Raw genomic sequence first — 16,426 nt, 5'->3', positions numbered from 1 at the left:
AGAGCCCAATAATACATTAAACGAGATCGTTTCAAGCCAAAACATGAGATTCTAAATTCGTAAATTTTCTCCTTCGAGGAAAACCTTGGTTGCACCTTCTGGGACACTTTTACTTAATTTTACACAGTGGCGCTTCCACCGGGGAAATAAAAAGTATTACACGTTTTTTTTTTTATTAGAACACCTAAAATTTGGCTGAGCCTGGATGTGCTTATTTTTTTTAACAATTTTCACCCTAAAATGTTCTTAAATGCGTTCTTAATTTTTCAGACTACTCTAAATCGACAATATGATACAAAATAAAGAGCACTTAAATTTGATAAAATTTGGACAATATTTGACTCTTGACTTTTGAAGATCCACCCCTAAAACTGCTTAAAAAGAGGAAAACTGAGGCTGGGCATGTTCTTAAGATGTTCTTAATTTTTCGACGAATTTCAGCCTATATGTTCTTATAAACTAGGTTCTAATAAAAAAAAAACGTGTAATTGAAAAAATCCATGAAAATAGTAGATATTGTATATATATAATTTTGGATGATGTTATAACATTTAGTTTTTATTACTTTTGTCTCTTCTATTCTTTTCTTTCCTGAACTTAAAGCATATAGACGTCACAACATGGGTTTTTGTCTACGTAGTAGCGTCTATTCCTCTTTTAAGATCGGTCTCCACTTTCGTGCGAACATGAGTGAAAACTTTTTGTCAATTGTTTGTGTCAATTATTTTTGCCTGCAGAAAAGATTACGCCATTAAAAAAAGTTTCGAGCTTCATTTTTCAACCGACCAATGACCTTACAATGGTGGTTTTTTTTCCTTTATGGGCATAAAAATTCCTTTTCAAATCCCGATGGGGATAGAAATTGTATTGTTCCAAGGTTTAAAAATTCAGTAGGGATGGTTTTGGAGTACAATTTTGAAACATTGAATTTCGAATGGGGAAGAAATCAAAGTCAATTTCCCAATGGGGCTGAAATTCTAGGGTATTTTCCCACCGGGGACGAAATTTTCCCCAAATTTTCCAGTGGGGCTGGGGTCCCAGCGGATCTGTGACACAGGGGTGTTATGTATATCCAAGAGAAACCATGTACAACTTTTTCATATGTTCTTTAGAAACCGATGGACATTGAGTGGTTTTTCTCAATTTTTCACAATCTTTCTCAATTGTTTAATAATTTCTATTTGACCATACTTATGACCGATAGTTATTATTGTTTTATAGTTATCACTGTACAGGTTTATTTTGTTTGAACCATTTTGATGTAAAATTATTTTCTTGGCTGATATTAAGAAGAAGATTTATAAACTTCTATGAATCAAACGCATAGTTTTGATTCGACAGCTTCTTGTATCAAGAACCTGTACAAAAGTGACGTTGCTGAAGGCTGGACATTTAAGATACTAGTAATTATACATTCCCATCTCAAACGGTGTGTGATTCGTGAACGAGTTGTAAATCACGTCGATAAGTTCTTTTACATTTGTCTTTTTGGACCTACCTCGGTGGGCTGTAGGTCCTATAAATTAACCTTTGTCCGTCCGTCTGTCCGTCCGTCCGTTAGTTACCAGCTTTTCTCGAGATTGGCTCATTAGTTTTTTCTGATTTTTTGCACAATGACGCAAAACGGCAATGCTCAAAATGTGACGGAGCCCGATTTTCGAAAAAAAAAATTTTCCGGCCGAAAATGGCGGAAATATGCCGGAAAAAATTGTTCTTCTGCATTTTCTTGAGATTTCATCATCAGTTTTTTCTGATTTTTTGCTCAAAGATGCGTATTAACAATGCCCAAAACATGGCTTAGTACAATTCTTGAGAAAAATTTTTTTCCGGCCGAAAATGCCGGAAATATGCCGGAAATCGCCATTTTTCTGGATTTTCATTGGATTTTTTTCATATAATTGGTTGTTTTTTTCATTCAAAAACATTATTAATAGCAATGCCCACCATCAAGCATGTTTCAATTTTCAATAAAATTGATTTTTGAAGCCGGAACTTTCTAAAAATCGCCGGAACAGCCAATTTTCGCCGGAAAAACGGTATTTCTTGAATTTCTTGAGCTGTACTTTATATTTTTTCATGAAATTTTGCACACTGATGCAAAATGTCAATACCTAAATTGTGACGGAGCCCGATTTTCGAAAAATTTCAATTCCGTTCCGGCCGAAAATGCCGGAAATATGCCGGAAAAACTGGTTTTTCGGCATTTTCCTCTCGAGATTTCATCATTAGTTTTTTCTGACTTTTTGCTCAAAGATGGGTATTAACAATGCCCAAAACATGGCCGAGTCCGATTTTTGAGAACATTTTTTTCCCGGCGGAAAATGCCTGAAATATGCTGGAAATCGCCGTTTTTCTAGATTTTCATTGGACTTTTTCCTTATAATTGGATGGTTTTTCATTCAAAAACATTATTAATAGCAATGCCCACCATCAAGCATGTTTCAATTTTCAATAAAATTGATTTTTGAAGCCGGAACTATTTTAAAAGTCGCCGGAACAACCTATTTTCGCCGGAAAGACAGAAGTATTTCTTGAATTTCTCGAGCTGTACTTTATATTTATTTATGAAATTTTGCACACTGATGCACGGCGATTTTCAATCGGATTTATCGGATTTAAAATTTTCAGTTTTTGCAAATTTTTGAGAAATTGGATTAGAATAAATTGTTTCTTTTTCTTTTATCCTTTGAAGGGCATGGAAAGGGACTTTCTGTGAAAATTTCAAGTTCCTAGCACTTTCCAATCCGGAATTATTTCGGTTCCGATTTAGAGGGATCTCAGCCGGGTTGAGGAGGGGATAGAGGGATCTCTAGAAAACGAAAGTGCCCGATTACTTGTGATCTCCTGAAAAAAAAGTTTTTTTCCTACTTTTAACTTGTTATAAAAAGACTTCTCAGGCCAAATTTTGTATCGTTATGATCACTCGTCTAGGAGATACGAAGAAAATAAGCCAAAATAATCCCGACTTTATGATAGTTCCAACGAAAGATTGCAGTGATGCAATATGACAATACCTAAAATGTGACGGAGCCCGATTTTCGAAAAAAAAATTTCCGGAAATATGTCGGAAAAATTGGTTTTTTGATATTTTCTCGAATTTTCATTTTTAGTTTTTTCTGAATTTTTGCTCAAAGATGGGTATTATCAATGCCCAAAACATGGCCGAGTCCGATTTTTGAGGAAAAAAATTTTCCGGTTGAAAATGCCGGAAATCGCCGTTTAGTTTACTTATATTTCTATGCTTTTCACACAAAAATATTATTCATAACAATTTTCCTTATAATTGGTTGTTTTTTCATTCAAAAACATTATTAATAGCAATGCCCTACCATCAAGCATGATTCAATTGTCAATAAAACTGATTTTTGCGACCAGAACTTCCTATTTATTATTTCCCTACAACTCTTCTCTCTCCCCCCATCAACAATCAATGATGAATTTATTGTGTTGTGTATTTTCGCTAAACGCTATATTTTCTGACCGATTTTTTTCATTTTTCTTTTCGCATTTCTATCTAACTTTAATCATCAGGTAGGTCCATTCAGCATATTGCTTGTCATATTGAAGTTTGCCCACAAAAATTTCAATATATGCAGTATGGCTTTATTTGCTGTCCTGTATTTGTCCCGTATGGTCTGTACACTTTCTTCTTGAAATAATACACCGTTTAGGAGTCTCGCTATCTCCACCGTGTTCCACCGTGAAATCGGTAGGTAAAAATGCGCACTGTGGAAAGTTAGAGGAATGTAAACATTGTCAATTTTTTTCTTTCCTTTAAAGAGAATGGTTTAGATATTTGAACATGATATCAATGATAATTTTATGGATCTCTCCTGAAAATTTCACAAAAATTCATCGAGAGGAAAGGAAGTTATGATTAAAAGGAGTTCTTTACCTACCGTTTTTCTGCTAGGTTTCCTTACGAGAACCGGAATTTTACCTACCGTTTTTTTTACGGGAAAGAGCGGTCGCTAAAATCAAAACAGTGGAAAATTGTTTGGACGCGTGCGCAGTCGGCACTACTAAACGGTGTATTGAATACGGGAACAAAGCATATATAATTCGTTTGAAAATTTCCAAAGCAATATACACCATTATAGGTCGTGAATTGGACAGAAGAAGAGGATTGAATTTTCGTTTTGAAAAACGATATGATAACACGAAAACAATTAAAATATGTTTCTAAACCCTCGAATACCTCGAAAGCTCCTCAAAGGGGTACAAAAAACTTGAAAATTCGGTCAAATTAGATATTTTTGATTGAAACGGTCGTAAAAGCCGTCAAATACACGTTTTTTTTTGATTAGAACACCTAAAATTTGGCTGAGCCTGGATGTGCTTATTTTCTTAGCAATTTTCAGCCTAAAATGTTCTTAAATGCGTTCTTATTTTTTCAGACTATAAATCGACAATATGATACAAAATAAAGAGCACTTAAATTTGGCAAAATTTGGACAATATTTGACTCTCGACTTTTGAAGATCCACCCCTAAATTCGGTTAAAACTGCTTAAAAAGAGGAAAAAACTGTAGTTTATTGTCATTTTTTTCCAAACTGAGGCTGGGCATGTTCTTAAGATGTTCTTAATTTTTCGACGAATTTCAGCCTATATGTTCTTATAAACTAGGTTCTAATTAAAAAAAAAACGTGTATTGAATAAAGTTTTTAAAAGTATACAGTTTTTGTAAGGATCAGTTTGAACTTTAGCCCGGATGGCTTAAACATTTTTTCAAAATAAGGCGAAATCAATTTGATTAGTTGTTTTACGGGCCCGACCGACCCTGAAATTCCAAAAATCGAAATAAAATTTATTTTGGTAATATATTTTTATTTTCATTGCTGTACAGACAGCCAAATTTTCAAAATGTTGGTAGTTTTCCCAATTTTATGTTCAATTTTCATTTTATCTATGAATTCGAGCTTTTTTTGTCGTTTTATTTTCTATTTCGCATCTTCGTCAAGATGTTGTAGTTTCTAATGCCTTTTTAGGAGATTTTATCGGTGAAATTCTACTTTTATTTTTATTTTTTCACCGACCGACCGACCCTCTTTTTTGGGTAGCTTGGCCCGTAAAACAACAAATTAAATTGGCCTCTCCTAATCAAAATTATTTACAAAACAAAACCGAACAGACAACAAAACACTTTTGTGTTGTTTATATTTGTTTGAAATTCATTTATCACGCCTGGCTGCACAAAAAAGGAAGATCGCTCTTTTCATTTTTGAAATCTGCTGGCACGCAAAACAATCTTGAAGGTTTCTTCATCTTTTGGTTTTGCTTTTGTTTGTCTTTAATGCGAAAGTGTATTGTTTACAACAAGGAAAATGCGAGCATCGCTACTTCTTATATTCCTGGCTTCGATAGGTATGTATTATGTCATACTTTAGCAAACCAAAAACTTCGCGATTTGCGCGTGTTTTGGTCTTTTTCAACCTTTTGGAGCGATTTTATACTGTCATGAACATTCCTCGGATAGATACAGGCTACTTTCAATTAAACTTTTGATGTTTAACCTACATAAATAGTTGAATTGACTTTTTCTTTTTTAGTTTTGGTCAAAGCTTCAAATTTCCGTTATGCGCATGCACCAAGAGAATACAAAGTTCCCGGTCAACCGGAGTTCCACAACAAACGAGATGAAATTCAATGGAAACTAAATTACGCTCAAAAAACACTTGCTAAAGCGAGAGAAATCGAAAAATTGGCTAAAAAAGCAGCCGTTCATTTTGGATATTATGATGGAAATAAATCCGGACATAGCACAGTGAAAAGCATTATCGGACAGGCTCAAGATGTTTTAATGGACGCTTCAGATAAAATGGGATACTCTTACGAAAAATTTTAAATTAATTCGGACATTGATTATTTTGAGACTGTGCTGTTTATTATGTGCAAAAAGCAAATACGAAGGAAGAAGGCGAAAATGTCAAAGAATTGGTTTACCTGACTTGCTGACAATAAAGTGCAATTCTTTTATTTCATCTATTTCATACTTTTGGATTCTATTGACATCTTTATTATTATAAAGAATACGGTTTCAAGCCCGCGTATATCCTCTCTAAACCAATCTAACAATAGATCTTTTTTTAACCCTTTAAGTGCCACGGTCATTTTTTACTAAGTTTTTTAAAGAAAATCGCTAGTTCAAACTTTAAAGGCTTTCGTTTATAGTCCGTTGGATAGCTGAGAGTCTCCACTTTCTTTTAGGCACCTTTGGCGCCGCCCAATTTAGGAAGGCGAAGGGGGGGGGGGTAGGTAAGGAAAACAAAGCAGTCAGGTCCGCTGCGCGGACCTGCCTGAATAATAGAAAGGTGCCCAGTGGTAAAACTTCAAATCAATTCGCTGGAGGACAGAATCAAATAAATCAAGGCCAAATTTGGAGGTTCTTGGATCACTCGTTGACCAAAAATGGTCAAAAAACGGTCAAAATCTTAAAAAAGTGGATTTTTGTCAATTTTTTTCTTTCTTTTTTGACTTTTTAGCTTAAAATCTCGCTGAAAAGACTCACTTTTGATTTGACTTTAATTTCTATGATTAGTCATTAATTTTTTGGATTCACCAAAGAACAAGAAGAAACAATTTCAAAATTTTGATATACTGTAAGCTTAGCTAAGAATTTACGAATTAGTCATATTTCTATGTTAAAAAATGGCGCTCAAAATTTAAAAGGATTTAACAAAAGACATTCCTCTACGTAACTTTTATATACTCAAGGCGCAATGGGGGTCCAGTTTAATTTTTCCATTTCCTAATAGGAAATTTTTAAATGAACTTAAGTTAAGGAACTAAAATAAAAACTATTTCAACAATTATTTATACCTTAAAAAAAAGACTATTATTTCAGAAATGATATTTTAACTATCATATAATGAAAAAATATATTCAAAAATATTTATTTGAGCTTTTTGTTGGAAATTACTGAATAATTCATCGTTGGTAAAGTTTCAAACCTCTCTGTTTAATGACACAATACAATAAAAAGCCTCTAAAATTTGGTTTTAAAAGCAACAGATAAGCTTAATACAGCATTTCGAAATATTCAAAATAAAATGCTTCATCTTCACCGAGGAACTCGCCTCATCAATAAAAAGAAAAGTTGCTTTTGAGGCTTCTCAGATATCTGGTGATTTAATTTAAAGCTTAGATATTACATAGTTCAGAATTTAGTGTCCAACAGACCAGTGTATCACAGAACGAAACATCTTTCAAATGACGATGAACCGTGGTCGAATGTCGACATCCCTCGTAAAATTCCGATACCCTTCTTAAAAATTAACAGGAAGGTTGGAATCACTGATTGAAAAAAGATGTTTTCCTCACTGACAACTAATTAACGATCAGCAATTTCGACCTTTCTATTATACCCAGGCTAAGAAAGACGTCGGAATTAGATGAGGGATGTCGACAGTAGACCAACTTATGATGCATTTGCTTGAAAGATCGCCCAGCAATTTGTGTGAGAATGTGATTTGGAATTTTTACTTGCTCCAACCTTTTGGCGTGCGGTACACTAGGGTCTTAGCATGAAAATATGAGTGGAAAAGTTTTATGAAACATGGCGTGGTCATGATAGTTAAATCTTGGAAATTTTCATTTTCGTTGGCCTCCTTACCCTTTCAAAAGTTCACTGCAATAAGTGCTCCAAAAGGTTTAGTTTTCGGTAACAGTGTTCTCGTTGTTGCCGCGACTACCTTTTAGTTTCTATCTGACATTCACAGTTTTGGTTTGATAACTCACTATACATGGTGGGTCTAAAGACACTTTTAGTGACCGTAGTTCAGAGAAAGAGCATCGATTACGGTGAGCGAGGTCTTCAGTTAAATCCTCGGTTGGGGATACTTGATGCCTCTCTGCTTGATGCTTAGTGATTTCAAGAGAAGGATCAAGGGTAAGTGGAGAAATCCAGGGAGAAAGGGTGGCACCCTCTCCCTACCTTCGGATAGATTGGTATTGAAAGAATTCGTCTCCGACTGCGGAAGGACATTGTACACGGTATGCAAGGTCAGAGATTCAACTTTTATATGGTTCTTGTTAAAGAATAAAATGTATATGTCAGGTCTGAAAAATGATCACCAAGTCTAGACGATTCCATAAGGTCTTGGGAAAAAGTTACAAAAATTGACGTTATCTTGAATTCGATTTTCAAGGGGGATTGGATTTATCATTTCAAAACGATCCATTATTCACCGAATGAGGGATCGCTTTGAATAGTAGAATACTCTTAGGTGCCAAATAAATGGGGGGGGTCCTAATAAGGTCTGGGGCGGGGGGTTAGAAAAAAATCGAAAAATTAACAAGCGGGGGGGGGGGGAGGGCGTTTATTTTGCACCTAAGAGTATAGTTTATGAGAAATATTTTGTTGACGGTGATTACAACAACTAAAGTGTAAGTAAACGTCTAGGCAAATTACACCTAAATGCTATATCAAGATATTGATTATCTCAGTCATCACCAATTAAAAAAAGCCTCTCAATCGGATAATGCTTTGAAAGGATATTTTGGCGCATGTTTTTGATCCAGTTAAATCTGATTATAGAAACTAAAGCTTCCTAAAGCATCCAACGAGGACCTTTTTTTAAACATCTGTTTCCCAGGCATAGCCTTCCTGGAAAATTTGATCTGTTGGCCAAAAGTTTCAAAAATCTTATTCCTAGAAATGGAGATCTGTTTCTCCTCAAAACCTAAATTTTTAATCTCAAAGTATCTTCCCTAGAAAATTTGGTCTGTTTCCACAGTTTTCAGAATCAAAATTTTGATCTGTTCTCCCAATCTTATAAGAAATAGGATATCTGTTTCCCTCTCCTGGAAATTTTCATCTGTTTCCCTTGCTTTTTGTGATTGATATCTGTTTTCCCACAGAAAGTTCAATCTGTTTCCAATGCAATATCATCTTTCTGGAAACAGATATCTGTTTCCCAATTTATTATATGTCATCTCCTAGAAATATTGATCTGTTTCTCTCTGATGACGTCATCAGCTGGAGGGGGAAACAGATAGTTTTAAGAAAATGGTCTCTCCTAGAAAATCGGATCTGTTTCCCCATTTTTCAAAAAAAGCTCTCTCCTGGAAAAGGGAAACAGATATTTCGGGGAAATGGGCTCGTTGGCTGCTTCTGAACTGATGATATATATTAAATGAGCGCCAGAATTTTTTTATTTTTTTTTCAATAGTCGTTGATATTCTTTTAATTTAATATTTTCTTTATCCATACTCCAGTTAAAAACTTCTAAAATCTCTCACTTTTATAAATACGAAAGGCGGTATTCGACGACAGATTTTGGAGAGAAAGACAGACAGACAGACTTCGAACCAGTCTGGAGAATTTGAGGTCCTGAATAATGTTTCCGAAAGGGTAGATCTTACTCTTAAGATTTGATTATACAGTGGACGCTCTCCAATTCGACGTTCTACTATTCGATAAGCTCCCGTTTTCGATCAAATTGAAAGTCACAGTCAAATTTGCTTAAGAAACTCTCATAAACTACGCTCTACTATTCGACATTCTATTATTCGATAAGCTCCCGTTTTCGATGAAAATTTGAAGTCCCTAGAAGGTTTTTCGCTCTCTTATTCGATTTCTAGAGTGTAAAAAGGTCTTTAGGACGGAGTTCGAAATTCAAATTTTTTGCGTTTGAATTATAATTTCGAAATTAGATTCCTCAAAACTTTTCAAAACAGGCAAATATCGAAAGTTTTCTTCCGAAGAACTTAGACATTTGTCCTGATTCGCGTTCAAACCAATCGAGTCTCGCTTATATTTTTCTTTCTCAGCTCTATAATTCGATATTTACCTCGTGTTTATCGGATTAGGGAGACTTCCTACTATTCGATACGCTCCCGTATTCGATGAAAATCCGATTCCCCTTGAAAATCGAATTAGAGAGCGTCAACTGTAATTAACCGAAATCTTTAAAATTCATCTGAGTTTGACAGGAAAACCATTTGTTCTCATCAATCAGCACCAGCGCCAGGATAAAAACCTTTTTTTGCGAAAATAAAACTTTCGGAAAAGCTGATTCGCGAAAATAAATCCCAAATATGTCGTGATTTTTTTGGTTCACGAAATTAGATCTCGCAAAAATTAAACCGATCAAAGTATGAACAAAGTGTGTAAGATTTCTTCTTTTGGATTATATTTTTTTTGCTCGTAAAATCGTAGTGGATTCAGGGTTGGCATTTTTATGGTCTTGTCCTTTTTTTTGTCATTTTATGTATACACCACACCAATCTCTTCTGATGGTCAGACTACCTATTGATTCAATAGTGATAATTTTTTGTAGAGATAGAACTGTCCTAATAGATTTAAAATTTAAATTTAAACCTAATAAATTTTGGTTCTCTGTCTGAAATAAAAGCGGTTTTTAAAAACAGAAAAGATATACGAATTATGTGACGACAATTTAAAACTAAAAATATTTTGAAATATTTTGAGTCGTATTTCTTTTTAGTTTCTACTGACGTAAAATCCGCTGTAAAGAAAGTTTTCCCGCTGGGTTTTTGCCGGGTTTCTGCTTTTTTCATTCAGACGGGATATACATATAATGGAAATTTTACATATAGTAAAAGATAAAATCCATATCTTTATATACTAGTCCTTTATTCTCACGGGTCTATCTGGTTTAGTATATACATTTGGAAGACATTTTAGGAATCTTATCCATAATATCAGACATTGAGATAGTTGGTCTTGCTATCTCGGTCGTCAGGATATTTGAGGACAAGGGCTCATGCTGTGGTATGAGGTCAGCAACTAATCTTTTGTGGTTTTTAAAACACATAGCAAAGATATTGGGTCGAGTTTACTATACCAGATTTATGACGTTAATCTCTTTGTTAATGGGAAATCAATACAAAGATGTCAGACGTTTGACGGTGAATCCTACCTGGTGAACCCTAACCTAGTCTCTTTTATTTTTATTTTCTTACCTTGGTCGCTTTTATATTTTACTAGGCAGTGAAGAATAAATTGTTCATTTTTTGTGTTTTGGTCTTTTAGTTGAATCGATGCCATTCGAATGTGGTTCATTGAACATACGTATTCTGATGAATAGAAAGAATCTCTTCAAATGCTTTTTATAAAAAATTGATTCCAAAATTCTGCATTGATGAAATTTTATGATAGCGTCTTTTCGTAAAAATATGTTTCTTTCGTGATTTTATTTTCAAATTTTAGAAAAGATTTGTTGCTAACATTTTTGAAAATATTTTTGACAGTGATATATAAATTTACTCATTTTGAGCATAAATCTTGATTATCTTGAAATCAAATTATTGTGTTTTTATTTTTGTCATTTTTGATTCAAATATTATTATTTTTTTGCATTTTTATCAACTTTCTTCTTTGCGTTGTATTTTTATATTTTAACATCATGTGCATGCGATCAAATAAGTGGTTTTTCGAGAATTGGCATCGATTTCGAAATTCAGTCTCTCTCACCAACACAAAGAGTGAAATATGATTAATGAAAAAAATAATTGTTGGTGCTAATAAAACTCACAACATTTATAATCAAAATCTAACTTGGAAAATTTCATAACTGCTTTGACAGGAAATTCTCTCGAAAAAAAATGAAGAGGAATGAAAAATAAAGAGAGTTTCATTTACAGAAGCGAAAACTTATACTGGGTTTATTCTTCACTCTTTTCTTCTCATTTCCATTTTTTTGCAGCATATGGCTTGGCGCGAAGATTTTTTTCATTATTTTCATATTTTTTTCTTATTTTTCAAGGATATTGAATACTACAAGTACATTGTTGCGAGATGTTCGTCTTTTTGGGAAAAGTGGGAAAAATTCATGAACGAAACATTTCATACTTTTTGGGGAGACAGATGTATTTTGCTTCAGTTGAATGTTTGCCATTTTGCTATTAGCATAATTTGACCAAAAAAAATCTTTCAAAAGCCTAACAGTTATCTAAAACTAGCATTAGTATTTACTACGCTACCGGTAACAAAGGTTCACAAATGGTGGAAACTAAAAATATTTTAGCATATTGAGGTTTCAATGGGTCAGAGGTTAAGGCCAGAGACCTGAAAATTTGGAAATTGAGAGTTTCTTCATTTTTTTCTTATAAAATAGGTTTAATAAAGTGAAAAAAACACTATGTATTTACAAGGGAAAATTCCTTTTGTCCTTCACTTTTTCAGCAACAAAAACATTATTTTCATTTTCACAAGAAATATTTTTTTTCCAGTTATAAATGGTCTTAATGGTGTAAAAATTGCCAGGTTTTTCAAGAAGACTTATCACAATAAAGATATATAATAGTTTTTCGTAGAACTAGTTTTCACGTTGTTTCGCACCTTAATTTCATAACAGACGGTTAAAACTTAAAAGCGGTTTGGGACTTTGAACGTTTGATTTTGAACGTATTTTAGTAAAAGTGACCGCAGCTTCAGACGAATCATTAATCTTTGATACTTTTCACCTCAATCATGGGTATCCAAGAAGTATAAAGCAGCAAGGAGTTAAATTTTATGACTCCATTTGATAACACTGATTGTGAATATGATTATATAAAAAAAGTCTGTTGACGATATTCTTCAGCTTTGGACTTCTATTAATTCAAGGCTGGATATACATAAAAACCTTTAATCTTTTACCGGGCATCGTCTGCGATATTCTTCACTAGGTAGATGAGACACTTTTGAGACAAATTCAGCTGTAGTGTTTACACAGGTCCTACTTAATAAATTTCAAACTCTTAATTTCAGCAAATTTGAAAAAAATGGTGAAATATGATGGATTGTAAATTTCTTATTCCTGTCAAATTTTAGGTCAAATTATAAACACTGTTACAGTATTGGAATTGTGCCATTAAGAAGAGGAGATTCAAAAATGGCTCAAGTTCTACGCAAAATTGCCAGGTGAGATATAATTATATATATGATTTTACAGACGTCCAACGGATGGGAAGAATTAGCTCCGATTTTTGTGAATTTTTTCTGCCACTTTGGGAAGATTCGGAAAAAGTCGAAAGTCAAAAAACGACTCAAATCAAACTCGTGCGAAGCTCTTTGATGATAAGCAAAAATTACCCCTGCTGGGTATGAAGCGGTAAATTCTCATCTACAATCAGTAAAAAATATGTGCCGATTTCTTGAAAATCCCCCCTAATATCAGTACAGTGTTGATGTGAGCTTATTCTGAGCATGGTGGCAGCCTTTCCACCCATCAACATTGATACTAGGGGGGGGAGGAATTCTTGCCACAATATTTGGTCACAGCTTGTATAAATAATTGTTCGTGAGGGCTGATAGCAGTGATTATCATTTCCAGTTGAGTCCTGGGAGCTCGTCTTGTTTTCCAATCTCTGGAAATACGAGAAGGGAATTTTAATCATAAATGCTCAAATTTCTATATAATGAAAATATATATGCGGTGATCAAAAAAATAATCCGAAATCTGGTCACGTACGGAAAGAGGGATTTATTAGGACTTTTATTTGAATTTAAAAAAATTTTAACCAAAAATACTATTTGTTTCTAAAATTTTCTGATGAGCTCTAAGTAAGTTTCGTTAGCAGACCAGAATTTGTGTTTTTGTATTGAAACTCTAGCCTTTATCGAAGATCACAATCAAAGCTATTATTTAAAAACATTTTTAAAATTAGACTTGGTTCTAAATCATTTAATGATTTTCGGCTATTACATAGACAGAATATCTTTGTGATACACAGGTTCGGGTCGTTATTAGTCTACACAATAGACAGTTCCAGGCTTTTAGGCCTTACTCTTGGTCTATAGGCACTGCTATAGGTGGGCACTAGTAACCTCCACCGGAAATTGTTTATTAATAGGTTTTAACATAAATAAACAACTTTCACAAAAGATGTTTATCAATAGAGATTTCAAATAAAAGAATGTTTAAAACACAGCTGATTGGCTTAGGTTTCGAAATTCTCTATTGCTTCATTAAAACCTCAGTGCGCATGCGATTTATCCGGAGAATTTCACTATTCACAACAAGAGCAGTGCTCATATCCCGAAGGGAAGGAGTTTTACGCTCGAAACGAAAGAAAGACATAACGCCTAGGTCGTTATGCAACCGCTGTCAAATGGTCTCTCTGCGAATCAAGGAGTCAATTGGGAATTTTTATTAGCGGTTTATGTGAAAAATTTAACGTCGTGAAGTTTTCCTTCTTTTTTTTTCTAGCATGAAGCTAACGAACAAAGCCGTCCAATCGGGCCGTGCAAAAGAACACGAAACATGGAAAAACACGTTGATCAATAAGGAACGTGATAAACTTCTACAAGAATTTCTATTGGCTCGTGAGGAATTAAAAACTCAGTTCGATTGTGAGAAACGAGAGCTTGTCGGTAATTACGAGCGACGTTTACGTTATTTACGACGACTTTTAGAAGACTGCGATGAAAATATTAACATGTTGAAGCTAAATCTTGATGCAGAAAAGGAAGAAAATTTCATTTTGAAAACGAAAATCATGGAACTTGAGCGTGAAAGAATTCAAAAAGATGTTGATGAAAACCTACCGAAATTTTCAAGTCACAAAGCAGGTTATTTGAATCAAAGCTACGATAAAGATTCTGTTACGACATCCTTCCCTTGTAGTCGTAATACTTCAACGCGTAAATCCTCATACCAAAGCTACGTTTCAACACCACAGAGATCTTCAATCGACGGTTTAAAATATAGTGATCGTTTCGCCAGCTGTGGATCCCTTGGTACTAAAGACAGTTGCTTCACAAGTGTTTCCACACTCTCGACGGTCCCGTCATGCGACGAGGTACAGGATGACGTGCACGCTAATTGCCGTAAAGAATTTAATCGTTTGTTAAAGGAATTAAGAGATAAACAAGACAAATATGATTCACAGTTGGAAATTGAGAAAGAACGAATGAACGAACAAATACAAAATGAGAAACTCCAATTAGAACGAATCGTCTACCGGCAACTTAACGTGCGCCTAGATCGAGAAATAAAAAAGCAAGAACTCCTTTTAACAGAAAATACACATTTGAGACGTACCATTTCGAACGCTATTATGGAAAGAATGCAATGTGAATGTCGACAAAAAAAGAATTCGAAGAGCGGCCATCATTGGAAGGAATCGAATTCTGATAGTGGTGCCGATGTCGGGGATAATCAATCCGATGAAGGTTCAGATGGTTCCGATTCGGGAAAAGGTAGCTTAACACGGGAAAACTATTTTACAGACTCATGCGAAGATCTTATAAAAATGGGATTGATAGACAAAGTAGTTGAAAGCTCTGATAATGTTTTTCTTGTTTCTCCTTCAAAAGATAATGCTAACGGATTCTTAGGTGAAAATCGGAATTTTAAAGAAGAACATGATTTCAATGAAGAGTGCTTAGAAGAGGTAGCGCTCTTTAAAGAGGATTTGAGACGCAAATTATTCGAATTGGAAGCTCTTTTGAATAATGACAAAGGAGAATGCTAATGATATTGAACCTGATGAAAAAACGTTTGTTTTAAATTCGAAGTTTGGTTGGCAAATGGTTTGTCTTGGCAGAAATTTCTTAAATCGATCTATAAGCAATAAAATATTTATGTACGATATTTTGGAACATTTATTTACTTTTCACATTATTGTTTCTTTGACTAATTTGTATGTAACTATGTAAAATACGGTGTTTTTTATCACCTTATCTGTAATTCTGATGATTAAGAAAGCATAAAGATTTATTCTTCATCATCAACGAGATCACAGGTGGTGTGGTGGCGTGATGGCATGAATTTTTGAAAAATAAGTGATTGATAGGTAATGTTTGCTCTTAATTTTTAATTCTCTCTATAGTGACTAGACTGACACATATGCGCGATAAAATTTCTAAACTTGGTCGTCAGGGGCTGATATTTTCTTTGAAAACTCGGCCTCTCTGATAGTGATAACTCAGGGTAGGTAAGTGTAGCCCAATAACAGTTTGTTAATTGAAAATTTTCTCTGTCTTCTCTTATCCGCCTACTCGATCGGTAACATTTGGTAAATCTTGCACTCGTAGGAATAGGGTCCTAAGGATATGGCGTTGAAGTCAGCGGCGTTGTGGCAGGGGGGGGGGCTGGGGGGCCATGCCCCCTCCCCCCAAACAGAGCTTTTTTGAAGGGGTGCCGAAGAGCAAGGGGCGCCAAAAGAGATATTTTAAACTCCCCAATCTCAAAAATCATACTTAATGCGCCTTAAATTGCGCCCAGGACCAATTTTTCGCTCACTATACAGTTAAGTGGTAACTTCTTTGCAATCTAGCTAATTTACAAGTTTTTTTGTGTACAATATAGCATTATTAAATGAAAATCTAACAGCTCCCCAAGACCAATTTGCTGACAACAATATTGAAATCATAAAACATCATTTTTTCGCTCGCTTAGCTCGCATTACACATTGTTTTTTTAAGTTCTCTAGCAATTTGTCTATTCTTATTTAGTGATCTTGGTAGTCGATTTT

At 34.4% G+C, this 16,426-nt stretch overlaps 1 protein-coding gene and 1 long non-coding RNA gene across 2 annotated transcripts; both read left to right on the top strand.

The window, feature by feature from the left end:
* Positions 1–5,164: 5,164 nt before the first annotated feature.
* Positions 5,165–5,935, top strand: LOC136803805 (uncharacterized). Its single transcript, XR_010846204.1, has 2 exons — positions 5,165–5,365; positions 5,551–5,935. It is a non-coding gene; the product is annotated as an uncharacterized lncRNA (long non-coding RNA).
* Positions 5,936–12,714: 6,779 nt separating this feature from the next.
* On the top strand, positions 12,715–15,681 carry LOC136803790 (uncharacterized). Its single transcript, XM_067060516.1, has 2 exons — positions 12,715–12,869; positions 14,158–15,681. The coding sequence occupies exons 1-2, from the start codon at positions 12,841–12,843 to the stop codon at positions 15,422–15,424; spliced, it is 1,296 nt and encodes a 431-aa protein (XP_066916617.1). The 5' UTR covers positions 12,715–12,840; the 3' UTR covers positions 15,425–15,681.
* Positions 15,682–16,426: the final 745 nt, after the last annotated feature.

Source organism: Clytia hemisphaerica, unplaced genomic scaffold, assembly GCF_902728285.1.
Source record: "Clytia hemisphaerica strain Z4C2 unplaced genomic scaffold, Clytia hemisphaerica genome assembly, whole genome shotgun sequence".
NCBI classification, from domain to species: Eukaryota; Metazoa; Cnidaria; class Hydrozoa; order Leptothecata; family Clytiidae; genus Clytia; species Clytia hemisphaerica.
Note: the sequence above shows the minus strand (reverse complement) of the source record. Positions and strands in the feature narration are given on the sequence as shown.

What these genes read in the sequence shown, in the direction of transcription:
- LOC136803790 (XM_067060516.1), top strand. Translation starts at nt 12,841, where the DNA reads ATGGCTCAAGTTCTACGCAAAATTGCCAG. An exon ending in GTTCTACGCAAAATTGCCAG is followed by an intron (nt 12,870 to 14,157) that starts GTGAGATATAAT and finishes TTTTTTTTCTAG; the next exon opens with CATGAAGCTAACGAACAAAG.